Source organism: Hemicordylus capensis, chromosome 5 (assembly GCF_027244095.1).
Source record: "Hemicordylus capensis ecotype Gifberg chromosome 5, rHemCap1.1.pri, whole genome shotgun sequence".
In the NCBI taxonomy this organism is placed as follows: domain Eukaryota; kingdom Metazoa; phylum Chordata; class Lepidosauria; order Squamata; family Cordylidae; genus Hemicordylus; species Hemicordylus capensis.
This window is the reverse complement of record NC_069661.1, coordinates 15,644,070-15,670,517: the sequence shown is the minus strand read 5'-3', so window position 1 is coordinate 15,670,517 and position 26,448 is coordinate 15,644,070. Positions and strand designations below refer to the sequence as shown.

Below are 26,448 nucleotides of genomic sequence, written 5' to 3'. Positions count from 1 at the left end.
AACAGGACCCCCAAGGAGGGCTTCAGTACACAGGTAGCAACATGAGGAGGCAGGCATTCCTTCAGATATCTGGGTTCCACACGACAGAGAGTTTCAAAGGGAAGCCCCAATATCTTGAACGGCCCTGTAAACAGACTGGAAGCCCTAAGTGTGGTCTTCCTGTTGGATCCTGCGACATGGTTCTTCCCTGCATTTTAAGACTGGTTGGAAGAGCTTAAATGGGTGAGAGGATTTGATTCTCCTCTCCTCCAATTCAGGACTGTTAATGCAAACATATTACTGTATTTACCTGAATCCAAGTCAAGCCCCCCCCCCCAAGTTCTTTATTTTTAGAAAGTGGGGGGTGGGTCCTCTTAAATTTTGGGTAAATACAGGTATAACTTATATTTAACTTTCTTTTTTTAAAGAGGGTCATCTTAAATTTACAGTAGTCTTCTAGTCTGGTAAAAAACGTTATCTCTGGCAGTTTTCAAAAAACACCTGGTCAGCTTCCTAAATCTTTTAGGTTTTAATCTCTGGTTTATTTTTAAATTGTTTTAAGTTTTTTGTATATGTTTTTAACTTGTTTTATGCTATTGTTAACCGCCCAGAGATGAAAGTTTGGGGCAGTGTACAAATTTGATAGATAGATAGATAGATAGTGGTGAATCACGGCGTTTCTTTTTTATTACTGCAAGGATTTGTGGATTAGAATGGAAACTAATGCACCTCTCATTTAAACATGCCGACCAGGTATACTTATCCACAAGTAGACTTAGAAAAGGGTAAGCACTGATTGCAGTTTCATCCCATCTTTTCACAGGAGCTCAGAGCAACTCCTGACATTCTCACGAGGGTCTGTGAAGCAGGTCAGGCAGAGAAACACTGACTGCCAACAGCCAACCAGTGAGCTTCACAGCCCAGTGGTTCCCCACTATGGGTCCCCAGACACTGTTGGACTACAACTCCCATCATCCCCAGCCACAACAGCCGTGCTGAAGTGGACTTGGTACTCCTGTATGTTGCTGCTTCGCCATGCTTGGCCAGCATATAGCTGGGGTTCCCAGCCTTCAGCCACTGTGGGTGGGGATGATAGGAGTTGTAGTCCCACAACATCTGGGGAGCCAATGTTGGGAACCCTCAAGCAGAGATTTGACCCTGCCTGTACGAACACTCTGGCAACGGCGCTATATGGATTATTAGCCAATATAGGAGAGGAGAGCTGGTCTTGTGGTAGCAAGCACGACTTGTCCCCTTAGCTAAGCAGGGTCCGCCCTGGTTGCATATGAAAGGGAGACTAGAAGTGTGAGCACTGGAAGATATTCCCCTCAGGGGATGAAGCCGCTCTGGGAAGAGCAGAAGGTTTCAAGTTCCCTCCCTGGCAGCATCTCCAAGATAGGGCTGAGAGAGATTCCTGCCTGCAACCTTGGAGAAGTCGCTGCCAGTCTGTGAAGACAATACTGAGCTAGATAGACCAATGGTCTGACTCAGTATATGGCAGCTTCCAATGTCCCTAGGTACTTTGGAGCCGTTTGGCTACCCTGGTTTGCAGCGTGGTTTTGCTTTTAAGAAGTGCAAAATGACACTTAGAAAAGATGAGCGATAAATCTGCAACCTTGGAGAAGCCGCTGCCAGTCAGTGTAGACAATACTGAGCGAGAAGGACCAAGTGTCTGGGGCTCAGTAGAAGGGATCTTCATGTGCCAACGGGGAGCATTCACAGAAGGCCCCAGGTTCAAGAAGATGGACCATGTGATTCAGTCCAAACATGGGGAGGAGGCTGGAGTTCTGTGGCAGAGGCAAATGCTTTGCATGCCGAAGGTTCCCGGTTCAATCCCAGACATCTCTAGACAGGGCTGAGAAAAACTTCTGTCTGAATCTTGGAGAGCTGCTGCCAGTCAGAGCTGGCAATTCTGAGCTAGATGGACCAGTGGTCTGGCTCAGCAGAAGGCAGAGAAGACTCAGCAGAAGTTCCTGTGCACCTATGATTTGGGGATTGGGCTGAAGCGCAGTAGGAGAACATCTGATTTTCATCTAGAAGGCCCCAGGTTCAATCCTGGCCTCTCCAAGAGAGGGCTGAGAGAGACCTTTGCCTGCAACCTTGGAGAAGCCGCTGCCAGTCTGTGTAGACAATCCTGAGCTAGATGGACACATATTCTGGGCTCAGTAGCAGGCAGCTTCCTATGCTCCTAAGGCAACCTTGGGCAAGCTCTTAGCCTCACTCCCCCTTCTGTAAAATGGGGATGATAGCACCTGCCTTGCAGAGCTACTGGGAAGATAAACAAGCACCTCTGTGCAATTAACCCCCTCGGAGTGTCCTCTCTACAGGACTGAGCATGGCTGCTATCCGGCCCCTCCAACCCAGCCTGCTGAAGCCTCCCAGACCTTTTTCCAGGTCACCCTTTTGCTTTGCAGTTAAGTGGCCATCATTCACGGGCGATGCCAGCGGAGTCAGAGCTCTCAAAACCGAGACGGCTCAGTCAGCTTGTTCTCTGGGCCTCTTTGCTTTGCACGGCATGGGTGGATTCCCATCCGAATGCCACGCTCTGGAGCAGGACACTCAAGCTCAACCCACTCCCAGGCTGTGTTGGATTCATCTCACCCGGAAAACAGCCATAAATCTTCCCAATATTAATCAAAGCACAGCTGCGCTACCCCAGGGCTGTACCGACTCCAAGTATATACTTCTCAGGGTTGGCTGCCGTAAACTTTCCAATCCATCTTGTTCAGCCTCTCTCTGGTGAAGCCATTCATCTTCCTGAAATACAGCAGAATCCTGTCCAGGAACCACCTCCGAACGAAAGCAATTTGGGATAAGCTGTGGGGAGGGTGATGGGGCCGGTGTGTGTGTGTGTGTGTGTGTGTGTGTGTGTGTGTGTGTGTGTGTGTGTAGATTGTCAAGCAGTTGAGCAGCAGCCTGGACCCTATTCCAGCTAGAGCCTGTTGAAACCAAGACCCACTGAAGCCATCCCGTATATTTTTTTAATTAGTTTTAATTATTTATCAAATCTCTATGCCACCCCAAACCTCCGTCTCTGGGCGGCTTCCAACAACATAAGAACAAGCCAAAACACAAAAGTAAAAGTCTTAAAACTATTCAAAACCACAATTCAATTAAAAAGCTTGCGTGAAAAGGTAAGTCTTAAGGGACTTTTTAAAAGCTGTCAGAGATGGGGGAGGCTCTCCTCTCCACAGGGAGTGCATTCCAGAGTATCGGGGCAGCAACAGAGAAGGCCCGTCTTTGCTTGGCCACCAAATGAGCTAGGGGCAGCTGCAGGAGGACCTCTCCGGATGATCTCAATGGGCGGTGGGGCCTATAGCACATCTACCTTCGGATGGATCTGTGCTTGACAGAGAGACAGCCCTGGGTTGGACCAGTGTCTTAGCTCAGCCGAAAACAGCTTCCTAAGTTGAACAGCTCCATCCCTTAATGCAGGGGTCATCAAACCTGGATCTCCAGATGTTGTTGGACTACAACTCCCATCATCCTCAGTCACAATGGCCCAAGGGCATGGCCAACCTCTGCCCTAACCACTACGCTGCACCAACTCTCACCCATTACAAGTAAGGTAAACCTGGTCTTGGACAGGGTCACACTCCACCTGAAAGACAAAGTTCACAGCTTGGGGGAGCTTCTGGACCCAACGCTGTCACTGGAGGCACAGGGGGCGGTGGTGTGCAGAGATGCTTTTTACCAGCGATGGCTCATACACCAGCTGCGACCTTACTTTGAGAAGTCATACCTGACTTCAGTCACTCATGCTTTGGTAACATCCAGATTGGACTACTGCAATGCACTCTGTGTGGGACTGCCCTTGAAGACGGTTCAGAAGCTTCAGATGCTCCAGAAAGCTGCTGGAAGGATGCTTGTGGGAGCAAGTTGCTTCATGAGTGTTATACCCATCTTGCGGCAGCTTCATTGGTTACCAGTTTGTTTCTGGGCTAGACTCAAGAGGCTGGTTTTATCCTTTAAAGCCCGATATGGCTTGAGGAGAAGGTATCTGCCGAGGCCCTGTTCAGCTTCCCAGGCCCTGCTCATGGCTCCGCTACTAACAGAGATGAGACTAGAGCCTTTTTGGTTGTGGCCCCTCGACTTTGGAAAGCCTTTCTGGAAACACTCCATCATGCTCCAAGCTTTAGGGTCTTAAAGAAATGGTTGAAGACCCATCTTTTTAGAGAGGTATTTTAACATTTTAGCTGTACCCAGTGGGTTTTTTAACCTCTTCTGGTGGGTTTTTAACTTCTTAACTTTTAATGTTTCAACTTGTAATTTTAAATTCTGGCTTTAATTGAGATTTGTTTTTCATTTGTTCCTATTGCATTGGCTCTATATTGTTTTATAGTGTATCGTTTTATTGACTTTGTTAACCGCCCTGCACAGCAGTGTACTGGACAGGCGGGGTGCAGAGATTTTAAAGGAATGAATAAATAAACACAACCATATTTCTGAGGAGCAGATACATCACTTCGGCAGCAGTCATGACCAGTCTTCACACAATAGCCGATCATGATAGCTCTATTACTACATTCGGTTGTACCTGGGTGCAGGTGTGTGAACACAGATACACGTTAGTGTGTGAATAACTGGAAATGCATCCTTTTTAAATATGGGTACAGGACCCCTCAAATGCAGGCTACAGACAGGAGGTGTACTATTCCACATGCATTGGACATACTGGGTCAGTTCGGACAATACTTTATCTGCTCATCTGAGCACACACGATAAGGACTTGTGGGGGTTCATCTGAACTTTCCCTCCAACAGAGTTAGGGAACGACGTCCTGGGAGGGGGAAAGGACATGCACGCTTGCATGTTCTTATCATGTGTGCTTGGGCCAGCAGACAAAACATCTTCCAAACTAGCCCAGAGCATGCCTATAGATCTCCACACAGGTATACAGCACATAGATGGTATTATTATTATTATTATTATTATTATTTTGATTTTCATGCAACTAGGACTCTGCACAGGACATGTGAATAGGACTCTGTATTTATATATACACATGACAGCACACAATCAATGCAGGCACATGAGTTAGCACTACGGGAAAGGAGAGCCCACATCCCTCAGTGCCTAAAGAGACCTCTCCCATTTCAGACTGGCTACAAAGCGCTTGTGTGCACAGAATATGGCAATTGCCTTACTAACGGGCACCTAGTCAAAACTCTCCCTACCTGTATAATACGCCTGGCCTACTTCTTTCATTTGTTTGCTGCTCCTAGAGGCAAGGATTTCAATCAGCGCTTTCTCATCCGTTCCAGTACCCTAAAAAGAAAAAGAAAGGACTTTTAACCCTCTCCAGAAGTTAGTGAGTCTGGTGGCACTCACCGTTACAGCTCCCAAAGTGGGGAGGAAGTCCAGCCCATGGGCTGTCACTCACACCCCCTCCAGCTGGTCGCTCATGGTTACAGCTCCATTTGTCGGTTGGGGGGAGAACCGTAAATATGATGGTTGGTGCTTTCGTGAGCAGCAATCTCAAGTGATGCAGGCTCACGGAAGCACCAGCCATTATGGTCACAGCACTTCCCCCTTCACAGCTCTGTAACCACGAAGCGCCCGACTCGAGGGGGTGTGTGACGGCTCCTGGGCGGGACTTCCTCCCCACTTTGGGAGCTGTAACCGTGAGCAACATGGTGCTTTAAATCGTCCTGTATGTTCTACTGCAGATTTAATGACACAGCTTCTTTAGGATTCTAGTATTCAGCAGACTACCGAAGAAGCTGTAACACTAAAACAGAGACATCTGAAAAGCAAGAGAAACTTTCAGAACAGGTGACGATAAGAAAATTTGCCCTGGCAGGAGGAAGGAAGGAAGGAAGAAACTGAACACAATCCAGCCAAGTTAGGAACTTCTAACTCCCGCAGATTTCAAAATAAAATATGTGTGTCTAATGTTTTCATTGTAAATCAATGGGGCTTCACCTATAGTGATTAAATGAAACACAGGATAAGCAATTGGTAAATAGTGTGAACTAAAGGTTAAACAGTTGTTCAGGTGATCAATATATAACTGCAGGCTCAGAATACAGATTTTAAAACTGATCTGTCCACTGTGAAGAGTGTTCAGAACTGATGGCGCTAAAGAAAGATCTTATTCACAGGACGTGTGGAGCTTTTCTCGCTGACACAATGAAAGCAGTCCGTGCTTGTTTAGGATTCCATAGGCCCATTCACACATTATGTTCAACACTCATACAATGAGTGTGCAGTGTACACAGGTACAGATCTGCACACAGTACAGTCATTCACATGTTATGTTGAACGCAGGTACAGAAGTACACTTCTTATCTGTACCAGACATTTGAAAGGCCTGTATCCAGGTTCACTTTTAAAATAAATGCAGGTGCAGTCATTCACACAACAATAAGTATGGGTGTAGACACACCTCTACACTCATACAGCATACTGTCTGAATCAGGCTCATGTGTACCTCATGCAGAACCCCCATATGTACAGTAGAACTGAGGTCCAAACAAGAGACAATAGGATGGAGATCTGGGGCTTTGCTTGCTCTTTTCTTTTATAGGCGTTCCCACTTCTGAAGAGGCTAGCTGCTGCTCAGCTTATAGGGTGGCTTGTCTCTTCAGTAAGTGAGAGCTGCTGCAATGAAAACACCAAGCAAAGTTAGTGGCTGGGAGTATACCTGTTTCTCTCATGCGTCTTCTTTGGATCCTAGCCAATGGAGACTGTATTGCAGCAAAATTGTTAAAGATGCCATATTAGCTCAGTCTAATCAGGACAGACAGAACACCACCATCTCTGCAGACTTACTTTCATGGATTTCTTCAGTTGTTTAGCATCAAAAACTGCTGGAGGCATGACGAGAGCCACAATAACACGCTCCAGATTGCCTGACAGGTCACCTTTCAAGGCATCTTTTAGATCCTTTAAGAAAAAGAAGGAACAGAACAGTGAATGCCTGAATGCTTCTCATTGTCAGAAGCCATGTAGCTCCACGCCATCATTTTTCATTTCACTTAAGCCTCGCTCTCTCTCCAAGGTGGTTAAACCAGTCGTTACCATTTCAGATTGTAGATCGGAAGTTGCATGAATGTACCTCCAAACAAAAAATAAACTCCCTCCACAGAGAAACTAGCTGACAAGGAGAAAAGTTCTAGCTTCACCTTCTCTCCAACATGTTTTCTTAAAAAGCCTACTTTCCTTAAGAAAAGTAAACTTGTGAGATCACCTAGGAGAGGAGAGCTCTAGGAGAGGAGAGCTGGTCTTGTGGTAGCAAGCATGACTTGTCCCCATAGCTAAGCAGGGTCTGCCCTGGTTGCATCTGAATGGGAGACTTGATGTGTGAGCACTGCAAGATATTCCCCTCAGGGGATGGAGCTGCTCTGGGAAGAGCATCTAGGCTCCAAGTTCCCTCCCTGGCGGCATCTCCAAGATAGGGCTGAGAGAGATTCCCGCCTGCAACCTTGGAGAAGCCGCTGCCAGTCTGTGAAGACAATACTGAGCTAGATAGACCAATGGTCTGACTCAGTATATGGCAGCTTCCTATGTTCCAGCTGGCATTTGTGTGTGTGAGTCCCTGCATATGTTCCCCACTTTCAACGTCACAATGCCTGGACCAATATGAACCAAATCGGTTACAGTTGCAGAGTCACCTCAACAATGTCATGATGATGTCATCCACCCTGATTCAAGATGGCGGATGTGTGAATGTCTAAGAAGCAGGAGGGCTAATTTGTGAACCGCCTAACCGATTTGAACCAAACTTGCTACAACTGTAGGAACTCATGGGGCACCTCAATAGCATAGTTTGTAATTATGTTATCCACCACAGTTCAAGATGACAGTTGTGTGAACATCTGAGTCCCAAGTGGGCTAACTGCCTAACCGATTTGACCCAAATTTGCTACAGGTGTAGACACACATAGGGATGGCTCCACAACGTAGGTTGTGATGATGTCATGGACCCCAATTCAAGATGGCAGACATGTGAACATTTAAGGCTGAAGTGGGCTAATGCGAGGATGGTAATGATCAATTAAGATTATAATGAAAGGAAAGTAGGTAGATTGGTTCTTACCAGAACACCTTGTTTTTAATGTGAAGGGGATTTCTGAATGAGGGCACTTTCAGCAATGCACGGTCCTGCAATCTGAAGTGGTAAAGCCCAGGTATAGGTTTACCTCCCAAGTGAAAACTAAGTGTCTTTCTTACCCAGAACTGAAGAGCCCTGATCTGCCGTCCCACTTTTCACCATGAACCCAGAGTGCATGAGCACATGGCATTCCCAGCATGGCTTCCATATATACTGGGCATACTGAGTCATTGAACACAGCACTAAAAAAATCCTACTTATCTGAGAACATCATATTTCAATCTTCCCATCATCACTGTGGATTCTGTCATGCTGCCACAGAATGTAGCTTGCTCTTCGTCTTGAAGGAGCTCGAGATGATTTAACATGGAGCTAACCCCATTTTATCTTTCCAAGAGTGTTGTTAGGCTGAGATGATAATGCCACCTGCAGCGAGCTTCATGGCTGAGGAGGGGATCTGATCTCTGGTCCTCCCAGCCTGACATTCTAGCCACTACAGCACATTGGCTGATGTCCAAACTAGCATTGTGGTAGTGGCAAAAAAAAAAGCTGCACCCATGCACAAAGGAAAGGAGAGCTGGTCTTGTAGTAACAAGCATGAATTGCCCCCTTTGCTAAGCAGGGTCTGCTCTGGTTTGCATTTGAATGGGAGACTGCATGTCAATGCTGTAAGATATTCCCCTTAAGGGATGGGGCCGCTCTGGGAAGGGCACCTCTATGCTTGCATGCAGAAGGTTCCAAGTACCCTCCTGGGCATCTCCAAGATAGGGCTGAGAAAGACTCCTGCCTGTAACCTTGGAGAAGCCACTGCCCGTCTGGGTAGATAATACCGAGCTAGATGGATCAATGGTCTGTCTCGGTATATGGCAGCTTCCTGCATTCCTAAGTCACAGAGCTGAGCGAATGCTCAGAACTGTTCTGTCTCTTGCACTCTTGGTCTGCTTGTGCAACAAGGACAGCAGATAGCCTTGCATCATTCCCAGCAGCATAAATGGATGTAAGTCTGGATATCAGCCACTGACACTCTCTCTCTCTTTCTGTACAGGGGCTGTGCCATCTCCCGCCTCAATGGACCATCACTCCTCCAGTTCTGTCTTTTCAAAACCTAAACTTCCAACTCAGTTCCAGCCAAACCCAATTCATGTACTGCATTCTATATTGCATTAATGCCCCCCATGTGGCACCACTGCCTGCCGACTGACCCGTTTACCTCCTCACAATCTTCCCCATGCCATACCTTTCCTGCAACTGCCTTATACTCTTTGGCAATCAGCTGTCGCTGAGCATTTGATCTCGTCGTAAGGATGTCGATCAGTGTCTTCTCGTCTGTTCCTGAAAGCACAAGAATATTTGCAAGAAGCTGGCTGGACTCCCACATCAAACACAATGCAGTCCAATGACAACCTGCAGAACCATTGCGATCTCTAGCTCCATATACAGATCCCCATGGTTAATGCTACCACTACCAAGTTTTTCTTAACAACCTGATCCTAAGAAAGGGTGCACTGAGGACTCTTCCAGGCACCGATATATTCCACCATCAGTTCAAATTACTATGAAAAAATAAAATGGGAAGTCCATATTAGTAAGGATAGCTCTTATATTTTACCGCCATCTGCTGGCAATCTGCTGGCAATCAGTAAAACCAACATCTTTTTAAAAGGGTGGTGCTTTCATCATGGTTGTTTCACCGAATGCCACAGATTGCCAGCAGATCGTCACCACATCTAAAGAAGACCATTGTAGAACTGGAAAAGGTGCAGAAGAGGGCAACCAAGATGATCAGGGGCCTAGAGCACCTTCCTTATGAGGCAAGACGACAACACCTGGGGCTATTTAGTTTAGAAAAAAGTCGACTGCAGGGAGATATGATAGAGGTCTATAAAACCATGCATGGTGTGGGGAAAGTGGATAGAGATTTTTTTTTTCTCCCTCTCACATAGGAACATAGGAAGCTGCCATATACGGAGTCAGACCCTTGGTCCATCTAGCTCAATATTGTCTTCACAGACTGGCAGTGGCTTCTCCAAGGTTGCAGGCAGGAATCTTTCTCAGCCCTATCTTGGAGAAGCCAGGGAGGGAACTTGGAACCTTCTGCTCTTCCCATAGTGGCTCCATCCCCTCAGAGGAATCTCTGACAGTGCTCACACTTTTAGTCTTTCATTCATATGCAACCAGGGCAGACCCGGCTTAGCTAAGGGGACAAGTCATGCTTGCTCCACAAGACCGGCTCTCCTCCTCTCACATAACACTAAATCCACAGATCATCCCATGAAGGTGACTGCCGGGAATTTTAGGACCAGCAAATGGAATTATTTTTTCACACAACACATAATCAACTTTGTGGAATTCTCTGCCACAAGATGTGGTGACAGCCAACAACCTGGATGGCTTTAAGAGGGGTTTGGATATCTTAATGGAGGAGAAGTCTATCCTTGGCTACTAGTTGGAGGGCTACAGGCCACCTCCAGCCTCAAAGGCAGGATGCCTCTGAGTACCAGTTGCAGGGGAGTAACAGCAGGAGAGAGGGCATGCCCTCAACTCCTGCCTGTAAGTTTCCAGTGTCATCTGGTGGGCTACTGTGTGAAACTGGACTAGATGGGCCATGTGCCTGATCCAGCAGGGCTGTTCTTATGGTGCTAAGAATATAATGCAAACTCCTCCTTCCTAATGTGAATGCCCCATTCTATTTTTCATAGTAAATTGAAGCGATGTTGACATATATCCATGTCTGAAAGCGCCCGTAGCTGGGTTAGTTGGGAATGAACGCAGATGATTCCCCACTGCTGTAATGCTGCAATACCACAATAGTGCTAAGAACCATCAAGAGCTTGGGATCAGCAGCCGCCATTGGTACTTTTCTGATCGTCTCTAGCTTACAGATGAAACTCGGAAAATTAGAATATCGTGCAAAAGTCCATTAATTTCAGTAATGCAAATTAAAAGGTGAAACTGATATATGAGACAGACGCATTACATGTAAAGCGAGATAAGTCAAGCCTTAATTTGTTATAATTGTGATGATCATGGCGTACAGCTCATGAAAACCCCAAATCCACAATCCCAGAAAATTAGAATATTACATGCAACCAAGAAGACAAGGATTGTAGAATAGAACAATATTGGACCTCTGAAAAGTATAAGCATGCATATGTATTCAGTACTTGGTTTGGGCCCCTTTTGCAGCAATTACTGCCTCAATGCGGCGTGGCATGGATGCTATCAGCCTGTGGCACTGATGAGGTGTTATGGAAGACCAGGATGCTTCATTAGCAGCCTTCAGCTCTTCTGCATTGTTTGCTCTCATGTCTCTCATCCTTCTCTTGGCAATGCCCCATAGATTCTCTATGGGGTCAGGTCAGGCGAGTTTGCTGGCCAATCAAGCACAGTACACTGTATACTTTTCAGAGGTCCGATATTGTTCTATTCTTCAATCCTTGTCATTGATTCCATGTAATATTCTAATTTTCTGGGATTGTGGATTTGGGGTTTTCATGAGCTGTACGCCATGATCATCACAATTATAACAAATTAAGGCTTGACTTATCTCGCTTTGCATGTAATGTGTCTGTCTCATATATCAGTTTCACCTTTTAATTTGCATTACTGAAATTAATGGACTTTTGCACGATATTCTAATTTTCCGAGTTTCACCTGTAGAGTATTCATGATCTCTCAATAGCAAGGATAGCTTTCGATAGATCTCTTTAGGATTCACCATCAGCAGAATCCAGCAGTCAAGAAATACGCTGCAGACTAGCACTTGGTAGGGTTGCAATGAAGGCCTTGGAAAGGATATTTAGATGCCATGACGTGTCTACACCTACAAAGATTAGAATTGTTCAGACAATGGTTTTTCCCATGACACTCTATGGATGCGAAAGCTGGACCTTGAAGAAGCAAGATAGAAAAAGCATTGACACTTTTGAACTTTGGTGCTGGAGAAGTCTTTTGAGGATACCATGGACAGCCAGGAAAACAAACCAATGGATCATAGAACAAATCAATCCAGAATTTTCACTTGAGGCACAAATGACCAGGCTCAAACTATCATACTTCAGACACATTATGCGAAGATCCAGCTCCCTTGAGAAGTCTATAATGCTGTGGAAAGTGGAAGGAAAGAGAAGAAGAGGACGACCAGCAGCAAGGTGGATGGACTCGATTACGACAGCAATGAATGCACCACTGAGAGACCTTAAAGGCCAAGTTGAAGACAGATCATCCTGGAGAGAATCTATCTATGTGATCGCTAAGAGTCAACACCAACTTGACAGCACTTAATCAATTAATTAAGGATAGCTAGATGAAACCTCCATGTGCAGAGGCAGTATACCTTTGAACCCTTGATGCTGAGGAAAAGCAACAGGAGATAACCACAATCTAGGAGGGCACAACATGAACAGCTCTGCCTTTTCCTTTCTGAACTGGAGTGGGGCAAAAATACACATTTACCTATTCCTCGTATTGCTTTCCGAATTGCCTCAGCATCTCTTGATGCATTAAAGCCTGGGGAATCTCGTATCGTCCCTCTAGTGCCAACCTAAAAATAAAGAGAGGAAATAAGTGTCAGACTCAAGAAATTCACAAACATAAATTTAACAGTAGAGAGGATGTAGTCCAGTGGTACATCATTTGCTTTTTGTGTCTTGGGCTCAATCCCTGGCATCTCCAGTTAAAACAATCAGGTCGCAAGCAATGGGAAAGACCCCCTCTCCGATACTTTGGAGAGCCACTGCCAATCAAAGCAGAAAATACTGAGCTAGCTGGACCAATGCTCCTATGGTGCTATGCCTGGCACTGAAGGAGACCAATGGTGCATCCAACTCAGTAATGTCTACACTGAATGGCAGCATCTCTTTGGTTTCAATGCATCAAGAGATCCTGAGGCAATTCAGAAAGCAATACGAGGGATATCCCAGCACTACTTGGATCTCTACCACTGAGTTACCATCCTTTTCTTGAGGCAAGAGAACTCTCTCTCTCTCTCTCTCTCTCTCTCTCTCTCTCTCTCTCTCTATATATATATATATATATATATAAACAGAATTTGGAAAGAGATAAGCAGGGGTTGGGAAACTAGGAAATAGCAGGCAGGGTTGTGCTCTTTATGCTAAATCAGGATTCCCCATCGTCAAATCAATGCATCAAGAAAAGCTGAATTATGCAACATCCATATATTTGGCAAATTATCATGCATGCTGTTTAATGCTCAGGAATTTAGTTATTCTGCTTTTTCTAGGTGTTTGCAGAGTGGGGGGGGGGGGGGGGAGGGATGACCACCCATCAGAAATCCTGATCAACTTATCTTCTAGTGTAAGGTTTCATCTGACATTGCCCAAACACTTCTGAGATTATATTCAATCTCATGAGGGCTAGAAACTTTTGGTTGTTTAATAGCAGAGATTCTCAGGTTGCTGAAATCCAAATACCCCCCTTAGATTTTTGAGAAGTTTGTTAGGTGCGGAAAGCCATACCAGTTCTGGACTTCAGCACCAGTCTGCCATGACTTTTCAGATCTTCAAGAAATTCAGCTGCATGGCAGTGCTGCACTGGTGCCAAGTTCTTTTAAACAAGCAAATAATGCTTAGCTTTTTTCAGCGCCACAAGGACCAGGAACATGACTCTCTCTTATAATACTGCCATGGCTGTTCAAATGTCAGTATTCTAGCAGGTCCAATCCCCAGCATCTCCAGTTAAACGTATAAGGCAAGGTCAGGAGAATGAAGCCACCTTGTGTAACGATATAAACCGCACTCTGGCAGTTATGGCACAATCACGGAAATACCAACGTGCACACCACAAACCACACTCTGCAAATACATTCAAGTCTTTGCTTGCTGCTGATCATATTCGACTTAGCAAAACAGGGGCAGAGGAAAAAGAAAAACCAGGAACCGATGATCTCACCCTTTCCAGACTGCTGACTAAATTCCTCTGTTAAAAAACAGCCTGTGCGAAATTCTTCTGATACCAGAAGCCTGCTTGTATGGTACATTTGCCCTCAGCATGCCCAAATCCGGCCCACTATCAGAGAACAGAAAGTATACACAGCTAGCAGATTCCTGTGACTGTCCCTGCTAACATGGATTGCTGGTGCTACAATGAGCCCCATGCACAGTTAAGGGAGTAACACTGTTTGCATGCAACATGCATAAGAGGCAGAACTATAAACAACCCTCTGTTTATCCAGGAGATGTGCGGTTGAAGCCAGGTGGGCCATGAGTCAAGGAAGTTCAGTATATGGGTGTGACTTCACTTTCCATTAGACAGGCCCACGCTCTGGCTGGCTTCAGCAGGACGTCAGCCTGAATGGGAAAAGGAGCTACAGTTTGCCGCTTCCACGTCAGCCCTAGGCACAGGTTAGGTTCAGCACATGTACAATATATGTACAGCGTATGCACATACAGATCTACAGACATGTAGAGTTATTCACACAAGTTCAATACATGTACACCTTGTGCCTTAACCCTACATTTGAGGGGGGGGGCTGTACCCAGGTCCCCTTTTTAAATGAATTTTAAGAAGTACGGGTGCAGTCGTTCACAAGCAAACACGTACCTGTGTACATACGCCTGCACACATGTGCAATATAATGTCTGCATAGACATTATATGGATGCGCAAACTGCACTTTGAAGAAGCAAGATAGAAAAAGCATTGACGCTTTTGAACTTTGGTGCTGGAGAAGACTTTTGAGGATACCATGGACAGCCAAGAAAACAAATAAATGGATCATAGAACAAATCAACCCAGAATTTTCACTTGAGGCACAGATGGCCAGGCTCAAACTATCATACTTGTGACAAATTATGCGAAAACCCAGCTCCCTTGAGAAGTCCATAATGCTGGGGAAAGTTGAAGGAAAGAGAAGAAGAGGACGACCAGCAGCAAAGTGGATGGACTCGACGACGACAGCAATGAATGCACCACTGAGAGACCTTAAAGGCCGAGTTGAAGACAGATCATCCTGGAGAGAATCTATCTTTGTTGTAGCTAAGAGCTGGTACCTACTTGATGGCAATCAATCAATCGGTTTTCCTCAGCAGTGTAATGCCTGAGGTCAGGTGTCAAATGCTGGCTTGCCCCATGAACCTCCCTTTCAAAGTTGACTCTTGCAAGCTTCAAAAGTGAGGGCGGTGGGGAGGCCAGCACCCTCCCCCTCCCTTCTTGCAAGCTTTGCAAGGACTGTGAGGAAAGATGCTCTTTGCAACATTTGCAAGGGTTGGACCGGTCCCAAAGAGCTAGTCTGATGACTGGAGCAGAGGCCTCTTGGAGTTTTGCGGGCGCCCTAATAATCCACTGCCGGAGGCAACCCGGCTGCCTCTAGCTTGCCTGTTTCTATCATGTAGTCACCTGCCTGGGGCAACTCAGAGGGAAGCTCAGGACAACTTTACGGAGAGGAGAAAAAGTCCTGCAGCCCTGCAGTGTTTCTGCATTGTCTTATTTATGACTGTTATTATTATGCTGCCCTTTGTTCTAGGACCCCAAAGAGGTTAACAAGATAAAAACAATGGTAAAATCTCAATAAAAACAACCTGAAAATAAAGCACACACAGCTACATCCTAAAGATAGAGCCAGGGGGCCACATTTTGACCAAAAGCCTAGATAAAAAGAGTAGTCTTCAATATCCTCCGAAAGGCTGAGAGAGGGGGAGCCATGCAGATCTCAACTGCCAGTGAGTTCCACAGCCTAGGGGCAATCACCGAGAAGGCCCTGTCCTGTGTGCTCCCATATATAGGCTCAGCAGATGGTAAACAAGTAGGTATCCCAACAGAGCGTGCTAGTCTTGAAGCAAAATCAGCTCAATAGATGCAAAACTGGAAGCAGTAATGGGCTGGATGAGAGAGAATAAACTGAAGCTGAATCCAGATAAGACGGAGGTACTTATTGTGCGGGGTCAGAACTCTAGAGACGATTTTGATCTCCCTGTTCTAGATGGGGTCACACTTCCCCAAAAGGAACAGGTTCGCAGTCTGGGAGTACTTCGGGATCCACACCTCTCCCTGGTTTCTCAGGTTGAGGTGGTGGCCAGGGGTGCTTTCTATCAGCTTCGGCTGATACGCCAGCTGCGTCCGTTTCTTGAGATGAACCGTGGTACTATGTTGGTAACCTCCAGACTTGACTTCTGCAATACGCTCTATGTGGGGCTGCCTTTGTACTTGGTCCGGAAGCTTCAGTTGGTACAGAATGCGACAGCCAGGTTGGCCTCTGGGTCATCTCAGAGAGACCACATCACTCTTTTGCTGATAGAGTTACACTGGCTGCCAATAGGCTTCCGGGCAAAATACGAAGTGCTAGTTATCCTATATAATAAAGCCCTTGCGTGTGCGCCCGTGTCTCTGGTGTCTGCGTCTGTGTCTCCCTCGGCTGATCTGGGCATGCGCAGAGCGCATGCCCAGAACACACCGAGGGAGACACGACCACAGGCACCAGGCGGCCATGTTGGCTGGTTGGTCGCCCGGCCGTGGGGAGGCCGGAGGCGGTGCCCGTGGGACCGGCCGGGCTGCGGGGAGGGCAGAGGCGGCGGCGGGACCAGCCCTGCCGCAGGGAAAGCCGAGGCAGCGGTGGCGGGTCCGGCCCGGCCACAGGGAGGGGAGAAACGACGGCGGGGGGTCCGGCCCGACCACAGGAAAGGGAAAGGTGATGGCGGCGGGATCGGACCAGCCGCGGGGAGGGGAACGGCGGCAGCGGCGGGACCGGCCCGGCCGCAGGAAAGGGAGAGGCGGCGGCGGGTCCGGCCCAGCCGCAGGAAAAGAAGAGGCGGCAGCAACGGGACCAGACCCAACCCGGAAGGGAGAGAAACAGCGGCAGCAGGACCGGCCTACTAGCACCCATTATTTTAACGGGCTTAAAAGTACTAGTAACTTATAAAGCCCTAAATGGCTTAGGCCCTGGGTATCCAAGGGAACGTCTTCTTCATTATGAGCAACACCGCCCATTGAGGTTGTCCGGAGAGGTTCGTCTCCAGTTGCCGCCAGCTCGGCTGGTGGCCACACGGGGACGGGCTTTCTCGGTTGCTGCTCCGAGACTGTGGAATGCGCTCCCTACTGAGATACGATCCTCTCCATCTCTGACAATTTTTAGAAAGCATTTGAAAACCCACCTCTTCACCCAAGCTTTTTCTGTTCTTTAAATTTTTAAGGTTTTAATTCGTGGCTGATTTTTAAATTGTTAAAATTGTTTTAAGTTTTTGTATATATTTTAACTTGTTTTATACTATTGTAAACTGCCCAGAGACGAAAGTTTGGGGTGGTGCACAAATGTAATAAAATAAATAAATAAACAAACAAATAAAAACAAGCCAGAAAACTCAGCAATATTTCCCAGACAACTCTAAATACCCAACCTGGCTTTTCCCCTGGCTGATTTCAGATCTGTTATTTCCCCCTGCCCTCCTCAGATCAAAGCCCAAAGCTCAGCTGCATTCCCCTTGGTCCCAAGGCAAAGTTTGGGGGCACATGATATAGCCACCTTGCTGAAGCTAAGCAGGTTTGGGTCTGGTCAGTGCCTGCATGGGAGACCTTTGTAGAATTCCATATGCACCACTTCAAACTCCAAGGAAGAAAGGTAGGATTCGAAATATTATCAATAAAAATGAATCCCAGACTCCCTAACTGGCCTTTGATTTGTGCATTTGCCTACACATGGACAGCTTCACGCCTCTGGAGAGCCAGCAAGGAGAGAAGGCAATTGCCCTCACACCCTCTCTGGGGCTTCCTGAAGGCATCTGGCCAGAAGCGGTTAGAGACGGACCCTCGGCTGACTCCAGGAAGACTCTTCTTATGTTGTGCCACACCAAAACCGTGCGTGTGTGTTTGTGTGTGTGTGTGTGTGTGTGTGTGTGTGTGTGTTTGTGTAATTCCTTTGCCTAATCAAAAAGCATTTTGACAGCCACACTCTCTGTTTAAACTCCCAAAGAAAAGAAAAATATCACCCTCACGGTTATTGCACAAGGAAGAGATATCAAACAGGGGCATGGCTATAATCGAATAAGCCGGGGGTGGGGGTGGGGGCATCCCTGAGCTCCTGAGGGAGGTGGGCACAGTGGCTGGTGACAGCTTGTTCTTTGCTTGCACCTTCACACGTCTCGGAAAAAGAAGTGGGGCAGGGGCCCATTTTCACTGCCCCAGAACTCACTCCAGCTCCAATCCAGAACCAGCAAGTGCTTATGCACTGCAGTATCTTCCCCAGCATTTCAGCAGGGCTTGCATAGGGGCGCATCGTCCAGCCTGGTGTACATGTACTGAACCTGCTTGGCATGCATGTGAAGTGAGACACACAGTGGTACATCCGCATTCCAAACACATTTAGAAAACCTTCTCCCAAGTTCCTAGCCAGTTTTCCAAGCCATACTTTGCTGATATGCTTTGTAGAGAGATGCATTTTCTGTGCATCTGAGGCAAAGGACAGAACTTGGTTTTCCATCCCCCCGGGAGCCAACCCTCAGCCTTTTGGGCCACTGCTTTCTTCCATGCCAATATTTACCCAGAGAGAACTAGGATGTGGGAGGTACTTGCCTCAAAGCCAAGATTCCTGTGGGTGTGAGCAACCCCTCCTGCGAGAAAAGGATGCCCTTCCGAGCAGAACAGGCTGCTTTAAAGGCTCAGTCCCCTTCCCTGGAAACAGGAGTGTCAGTTTTGAAGCTACAGAGTTAATGTGTTTTCTCTCTCCCCTGGGATGTGAAATGAGTCATGCACAATGTCATTTTGGAGCTCCTGCTGGGGAAATGAAAGTGGGAGAGGATGATAGCAATGTGCAGTGCATGGATGAGGAGTACGGATGGCATTCAATTCGTAGAAGATAAGGTAATTGTTTAATCATATGAGTTTTAGTCAAGGCATCAACACCAACTTACTTGGCCTGGAAAGCGAGTTATGAATACAAGAAAAGAAAAATCACAGCAGGCGTCATCTTCTTAGGAGAGGCACAGAAGGGGCAGGCGAGGTTTATTTAAACACATTTGCACCCCACTTCTTCATATTCAATTTCAGAAACCGTTTGCAAACTAAAAAGCAATCGGCGGCTCTTTAATGCGGCAGGGACAGGCAGCTGCTCCAGGTGGCAGATTATTACTGGGACTCCAGCAAGACAACAAGAGGTCTCCTGCCTCTGCCTTTGGTGCAGCTCTTGGGCACCAACCTGACCAACGCTTTGCAAGGCGTGCCTCTGCTGACACTCCTCGCCATGCTTGCAAGAAGCACAAGGAGAGAAGAGACGGCGGTTGGCAACCTCTCCTCCTCCTCCTCCCCACCAGTGTTCCCTCTAACAGGGATTCCCAGACGTGGATTACAACTCCTATCAGCCCTAAGCAAGAGCCACGGCAGCTGGGGATTCTGGGAGTTGTAGTCCACAACATCTGGGAATCCCTGTTCAAGGGAACACAGCTCCCCACTCCCTATGCACTTTCAAAGCTTCCAAGGGCCAGTTTTGAACGGCAGCTTGGCTCAGGCTCCACAATGAGAATAGTCAAGCAGCCGGGAGCTGGATAGGATTACTGTCCAACCCAGGATTGGGAGCAAACAACTAGGCCCGAGGAGAGGTTGTGTGGGAGGCAAAAGCTGGGTAGGAGAGCTTCTCCTCCTACCTTGGTCAAATGGAGAGGAGAGCTGGTCTTGTGGTAGCAAGCATGACTTGTCCCCTTAGCTAAGCAGGGTCTGCCCTGGTTGCATATGAATGGGAGACTAGAAGTGTGAGCACTGTAAGGTATTCCCCTCAGGGGATGGAGCCACTCTGGGAAGAGCAGACGGTTCCAAGTTCCCTCCCTGGCAGCATCTCCAAGATAGGGCTGAGAGAGATTCCTGCCTGCAACCCTGGAGAAGCCGCTGCCAGTCCATGAAGACAATACTGAGCTAGATAGACCAATGGTCTGACTCAGTATATGGCAGCTTCCTGTGTTAAATGCTGGGTAGGAGAATGCTGTCCTCCTCAGCTCCTGCCTCCCACACAGTCGCTTCTCCTTCCTTCTGCCTAGTTGTCTGCTCTCACATAGCTGAAAATTAGGAGTGCACACCCCTCCCAGACCTGGGTTGGACATTTGTCCTACCCAGTCTCCGGTTGTGTGAACAGCCTCAATACCTTGGGCCTCCCCTGATACACACCCCTAAATATACAATAAATCAACCAACCAACCAACCAGACAAAAGAGAAGCAGCAGGACCCAGGGCATAGGCAGGATAAGAGAATCAAGGAAAGGCAGGGCCCTTTTCAAGGCCAAGCAAAACCCAAAAGAAAACAAAGGTTCTGGTCTGTTTTTGAAAGGTTGGCAGGGAGGGGACTGTATTACTCTCTCTTGACCCAGCATTCCACAGCACGGAGGCTGCCACGGAGATGGGGATGGGAAGCTGATGGGAAATAAGAGGCAGGGTTCCTGTGCTATAAGAAGGATTAAAATTCTACATCCTCCTGTGTGAGAAAGAAGATAGTTAAGATGACTAATATTTGTATATCCCCCACCCCGATACGTATTTGTATTTTTGTTTAAGAAAAAATTAATTTGCTTCCTGAGAAAATCAAAGACACTATTTCGAATTGAGGAAATTATTTAGCCGATTTTTCTAATCCAGGGGTTCTCGAATTTGGGTGCACAGCTGTTGTTGGACTACACCTCCCATCATCCCCAGCCACAATGGCAAAAGCTGGGGATGATGGGAGATGTAGTCTGACAATACCCAAGTTTGGGAACCCTGCTCTAATCAATTAATTGATTAAATATTGAAGTCCTAATGCATATACAGAAAGAAAAATCTCTGCCAGTCCCCAGTCAAACATGACTAAGGTGGTGTCCACATAAGAGCACCATCTATATCTGGATTGGTTCAGAATATTTTCCTCTTTGCACACTTGCAGCCTTAATTGTTTGAGTATAAGCACCCCAGAATGAGCGTTGATATGGCCAGCTGGCAAGCTTAGTTGTAAGTGGATTCGCTGGTGGTAGGTAAGTGCACACACCTACCACTCGGCATGGATGACTTGAGTTCTGATCCACAAAGGGGTCTGCTTGCCATTTACTGCCTCGGGTGTGCCAAATTCTGCATGTAGTCCTCTCATTAAGCCAGCTGCATGAGCCAAACTGCACATGAACAACATACTTGGACTCATTGATTTACTCACCCAGACAGAAGCCATGATTATCTTCTTTCAGCAAGACTCTGGAAAAATAATCAAGCATTAATGGGAAGTGACATTATGCCCACACACTTCTTATAATATATACTATGGTCATTTATGCTACTGGTTACAGAAACCTATTGGACAGTTCCTGTGACATCACTGCAGAGTGTTGTAACATAAGCCACACCCCTCACAAGCACGAATTTGAACACATAACATTTTCAGAGGAATTTTCATTTCCTATCTCCCCCTTATTGATTTTGCTTCGTTCTCTCACTGAAGGTCCTGCGTTTCCACTTTCTGTTGCTGGCACAAGCATTTCTCACAAAACTACCCTCCGTTTCTTTGGAGAGGAGGATACAGAGATGAGGACAGAGTTACACTTATAAAGAGACTCATGTCAATAAAGTCATAAAAAGTAATCCTCTCTAAAGTCTTGAATAAGCTGTGCCCAGGTCTCTTGAAAGAAAACTCTGCTTTGAATTCTGTCTTCCTGGGAAGGGCCTTCTCAGTGGTGGCACAGTGACAAGAGAACACCATCCCCAAAGAGACCTGCCAAGCTATTTCATTATTCAGTTCTAGGTTGCTTCCGAACATGTTTTATTTTAAGTGTAGACACAATGGTCCTAGATCAGGCCTATAGAACTTCGGCCCTACAACTGATGCTGGACTACAATTTCCATCATTCCCAGCCACAGTAGTCAACAGTCAGGGATAATGGGAGTTGTAGTCCAACAGTTGGAAGGCCAAAATTCTGCAGCTCTGTCCTAGATGATGCTAGAGGCTCCTTTGCTTGTACATGGCTTGGATTATTTTAAAGTTCTCAAAGACTTTCTGGACCGGGGGGACCAACTGGAGGCTCTTCAGCTGTTGTTGGACTTCAACTCCCATCACCCCAGCTTCTGGGGAGTTATAGACCAACAACAGCTGGAGAACATCTGGTTGGCCCCCCTGCTGTAGATGTTCCAAAACAACTGATCCAATAAGCTGCAGCAGGGGATGATGGGAATTGTAGTCCAAAACCAGCTGGAGAGTCTCCGGTCTCCCCACCCACCTTAGATGTCCCAACATAACTGGTCCAATAAACTGCAGCAGGGGGTGATGGGAATTGTAGTCCAAAACCAGCTGGAGAGTCTCCGGTCCCCCTGCCCACCTGTAGATGTCCCAACATAACTGGTCCGATAAATTGTGGCAGGGGGTGATGGGAATTGTAGTCCAAAACCATCTGGAGAGTCTCCGGTCCCCCTGCCCACCTGTAGACGTCCCAACATAACTGATTCGATAAATTGTGGCAGGGGGTGATGGGAATTGTAGTCCAACAGCTAGAAAGCCTCCGGTCAGCTACCCCTACCGACTCTGGACATGACCTTTCTAACTAGCACAATCGAGGCAATCGATAGACATTAAGTAATGAAAAATGGAGAGGAATTTCAAAAAGGCACTTTACAAGAGGAGGACAGTGGGAGAGGCAGCTGCTGAAAGAAAAAGAACAGACCTCCTCGTGGGGAAGAGCACAAGCAATCCCCCTGGGCTCACCTCCTAAAGTAGCTTTTAGGAAACAGCTTTAGGGCAGAACTACACAGGTGTTTGCCAAGCAGTAGCAGGGTTGCTTTCCCTCCGCCCCCCGCCCGCCTCTGCAACTTATCATCTACAGCCACTGCAGGATTCCCCATTCTGAGCTGATAAAGCCCCTTCCCCAAAGCGGCTTCTCCTGGCAGATGCCCTTCACGGGCCCATTATCCTGCTAATGTCATGGAAGAGCCTATGTGTGCCAAAGACCCAGAGGAATGAGAGAAGCGGAGGATCCATCTCTGAGCAAACCCTGCCCACTCCGGGGAACCTTGACTCAGAGGAGGGGGCGCTGGGGAAGCTCCAATGCGCCAGGCAGGGAAGGAGCTTTTCTTGACTCAGAGCCAGAAAAATGGCACAACTATGCAGAGTTTAAACAGCTTAGCTCAGAGTTTGGCTTCGGAGAAGACTCCCCACCCATCCTGAAGTTATGGAAACAGAAACACTAAAAGAATGCCAGTGGCTCCGTCTGCTTTTGCCTTCTGACTTTGTGAGGAAGGGAAGGGCCCAAGCAGACATGATGTCGGGGGAGATCCGCTTCTTTAAACACCGGCTTGAAAGCACGTATGATGTTGCCGGTTCGAATCCCCGCCGGTGCATTTCCCAGACTATGGGGAACTCCTATATCAGGCAGCAGCGATATAGGCAGATGCTGAAAGGCATCGACTCATACTGCGCAGGAGGGGGCAATGGGCAACCCCTCCTGTATTCTAGCAAAGAAAAGCCACATGGCTCTGTGATTGCCAGGAGTCGACACCGACTCGAGGGCACACTTTACTTTAAGAAGCGAGATGGGGCACTCCTGATTCAAGGAGCAGAAGAGGCAAGTAGGTGAGGGTTTGACCCCTGGCCTCTGCCTTTCCTGCTTCCAGAGGAAGGGGCCCTCTGTGGACAGGCTACTGCAAGGTATTGGGGGGCATGAAGCTCCTTTCCCGCCCCTTTGGCTTCTTAAAATGTTGATACACTGAACTGAAGTGCCATCATGTATGGGCTTGAGGTGGCTTCAAACCTCGATCCCAGGGGTCCCCAACCTTGGGTCTCCAGATGTGGACTACAACTCCCATCATCCGCTGTGACTGGGGATGATGGGAGTTGGAGTCCAGCAACATTTGGGGACCCAAGATCAGAAACCCTTGTGATAACAGGAACACAGGAAGCTGCCATATACTGAGTCAGATTATAGGTCCATCTAGTTTAGTATTGTCTACCCGGACTAGCAGCAGCTTCTTCAAGGTTGCAGGCAGGAATGTCTCTCAGTCCTATCTTGGAGATGCTGTCAGGGAGGGAACTTGGAACTTAGATGCTCTTCCCAGAGCGGCTCCATCCCCTGAGGGGACTATCTTCCAGTGCTCACACATCAAGTCTCCCTTTCATATGCAACCAGGGCAGACCCTGCTTAGCTAAGGGGACAAGCCCTGGGACAATCACATTATTAGCATAACCCTATTCAGACATTACGTTAAGCGTACATACATCTGCACACCGGTGCATGTGTTTGTGTGAATGACTGCACCAACACTCGTGTTAGAAGTGACCCTGGGCAAAGGCCTCCGGAAATGCAGGAGCCAGACGGGAAGGGTACTGCTGGGCCTGCATTTCAACAGAACATGTGAATGACTGAACCAGCGACGTACAGATCTGGACCTGGGTGTCCACTGTCCCTTGTACCCATGTGGTGGCACACACGCAAAACGGTCCAGCACTGTGTCTCAGGCCTGGAGGAGGTGGAGGGAGTTCTGGCAGACAAGCCACTAACCCCGAGTCCTGCTCCGTCCGGACAAGGCGAGGACAGAGCAGAGCACCGAGAAGGAACCTGCCTCAAGCCTCCGGCGAAGTCTCTTCTTGGGGCGGGACAGAATCAGGGCCTGGGATTTCCTTCTCCCTCCCGGGACAGAAGCGACGCCTCCATCCCAGGCAGGGGGGGCTGCGATGCTGCGGGGGGGGGGGGAGGAGGCATCGCCAGCGCAGCGCCCCAGATGTGCGTGTGCCCCCCAGCCCAGGAAGAGTAGTGACGATGCGCTGGCGAAAGGCAGCTGGGCGCGGCACCCGGGGAGAAGCAGCCGCCGCTGGGGAAGGGCGGAGGGGAGGCTGCCAACGGGGGAATGGGGCAGCCAGGAAGGACCCACTCCTGGGGGGACCTCCACCCCCTGCCCTCCTCTCTGGGGCCCCCCGCGCCCCGCCCGCCGCGCAGGCACTTACCCGCCGGAAGCAACTGCAATCCAGACACGAAGCAGGAGAGGAGGCGCCGCGCAGAGTTTCTATAGGCGCGCCGGAGGAAAAGCAGCGAAAAGTTGAGACCCGCCCACAGCTGGCTCCACCTGCCCGGCCCCGGAGGAGGAGCGCGGCGCCCGCTGGCCCCGTGCACGCTAGGCTTCCTCGTTCACTCTCTCCGCCCCTCAGAGCTTGCTTGGAAGAGCCGCCGGGCGGGCTCCGTGTGGATGAAGCTTCATCTTCCCGCCGCCAGCGGTGCGTCTGTGTCATAAGAGTTGCAAGGAGGCGGGCAGGCGCTCAACAGGTGAAGCTTCCCGCTCTCTCGCCGCTTCCTCCTGCCCAAGGAAACTGGATGGATCCGATGCCTTTTTGCCTCTCGTGTCGCCGTTCAACATACTGGAGCGCTTTGCCCCCCTCCCCCCCAAGATGATCACATTTTGCAGGTAATCATGCATATTTCTTATGCTCTTAAAAACAAAGCACTGTACTTATGAAACAAGACTGAACACGTGTACATTCCGTGTACATACATACACGTGAACTCCCCACCAAGGTGGAGAGAGATCCTAGAACTGGTACAGAAAAAGGTTAATTAAAGAAGCTAGCTCAAGAAGTTGGTTTTGTTATGTGGTTTTCCAGATACCACTTTTCCAGATGAATGCTCAAAGCATTGTAGAATAAAAGAAAACACACAAAAATGCAATGAAACAATCATAAAAATGAATTAAAATCATCTGACTAAAACTTGATACCATTAAGTTGGTAGCATCTGCTCTGCAAGAAAAAGCTTAACAGGATTCTCCACCTTGGGTGATGTTGGACTACAACTCCCATTGCCCCATGAGCCAGTGTGGCTGTGGAGAATGGGAGTTGTAGTCCAACATCATCTGGGGACCCAAGGTTGGGAAACTTTGGCTTAATAGTTTGCGAAATAAACTGTAGCATTGCTTGGACCTCTGGTGCTGCAGTTTGACATTAACATGGAATTAACATTGGGCTGGTTAGAACCAGGGGAGGTGTAGCTACAATTGAGTGGATGGGTTCAAAGAACCCGGTGACCCCAGCTCCTGAGGGGCCCCAGCGACACCCCTCCCTATTTTCTTCATTATCTTCCTCACTCTGATGGGCCACTGGGGAGAAGGCTAAACACAGGCCCCCACTCCCCTAGCTATGCCCCGTAAGACCATGGATCAGGCCCAAAGCCCATCTAGTCCAGCATCCTGTTTCTCACAATGGCCCACAAGATGCCTTTGGGGAGCCCTCAGGCAGGATGTAAGCATCTCTCCTGAAGTTGCTCCCCTGCAACTGGTATTTAAAGGCCTCTGGCCTCTGAGGCTGGAGGTGGCCTATAGCCACCAGACTGGTAGCCATTGATAGACCTGTCATCCATGAATTTGTCTAAGCCGTTTTGAAGCCATCCAAGCAGGTGGCCATCACTATATCCTGAGGCAGAGAATTCCATAGATTAATTATGTGTTGTGTGAAAAAGTACTTCCTTTGGTCCTAAATTTCCTGACCTT

General features: G+C 47.9%; 1 protein-coding gene across 1 annotated transcript in view; it reads right to left on the bottom strand.

Annotated features, from left to right (window-relative positions):
- The window catches only part of ANXA3 (annexin A3), a 34,921-nt gene extending 9,880 nt beyond the window's left edge, over positions 1-25,041 (bottom strand). The window contains exons 1-6 of the mRNA XM_053256880.1: positions 24,917-25,041; positions 21,149-21,186; positions 12,491-12,578; positions 9,273-9,367; positions 6,754-6,867; positions 5,157-5,247 (exon numbers count right to left, since the gene is read on the bottom strand). Coding sequence (XP_053112855.1) covers positions 5,157-5,247; positions 6,754-6,867; positions 9,273-9,367; positions 12,491-12,578; positions 21,149-21,163 — 403 coding nt within the window. The 5' untranslated portion in view covers positions 21,164-21,186; positions 24,917-25,041. The remainder of the gene's footprint in view (positions 1-5,156; positions 5,248-6,753; positions 6,868-9,272; positions 9,368-12,490; positions 12,579-21,148; positions 21,187-24,916) is intronic.
- Positions 25,042-26,448: the final 1,407 nt, after the last annotated feature.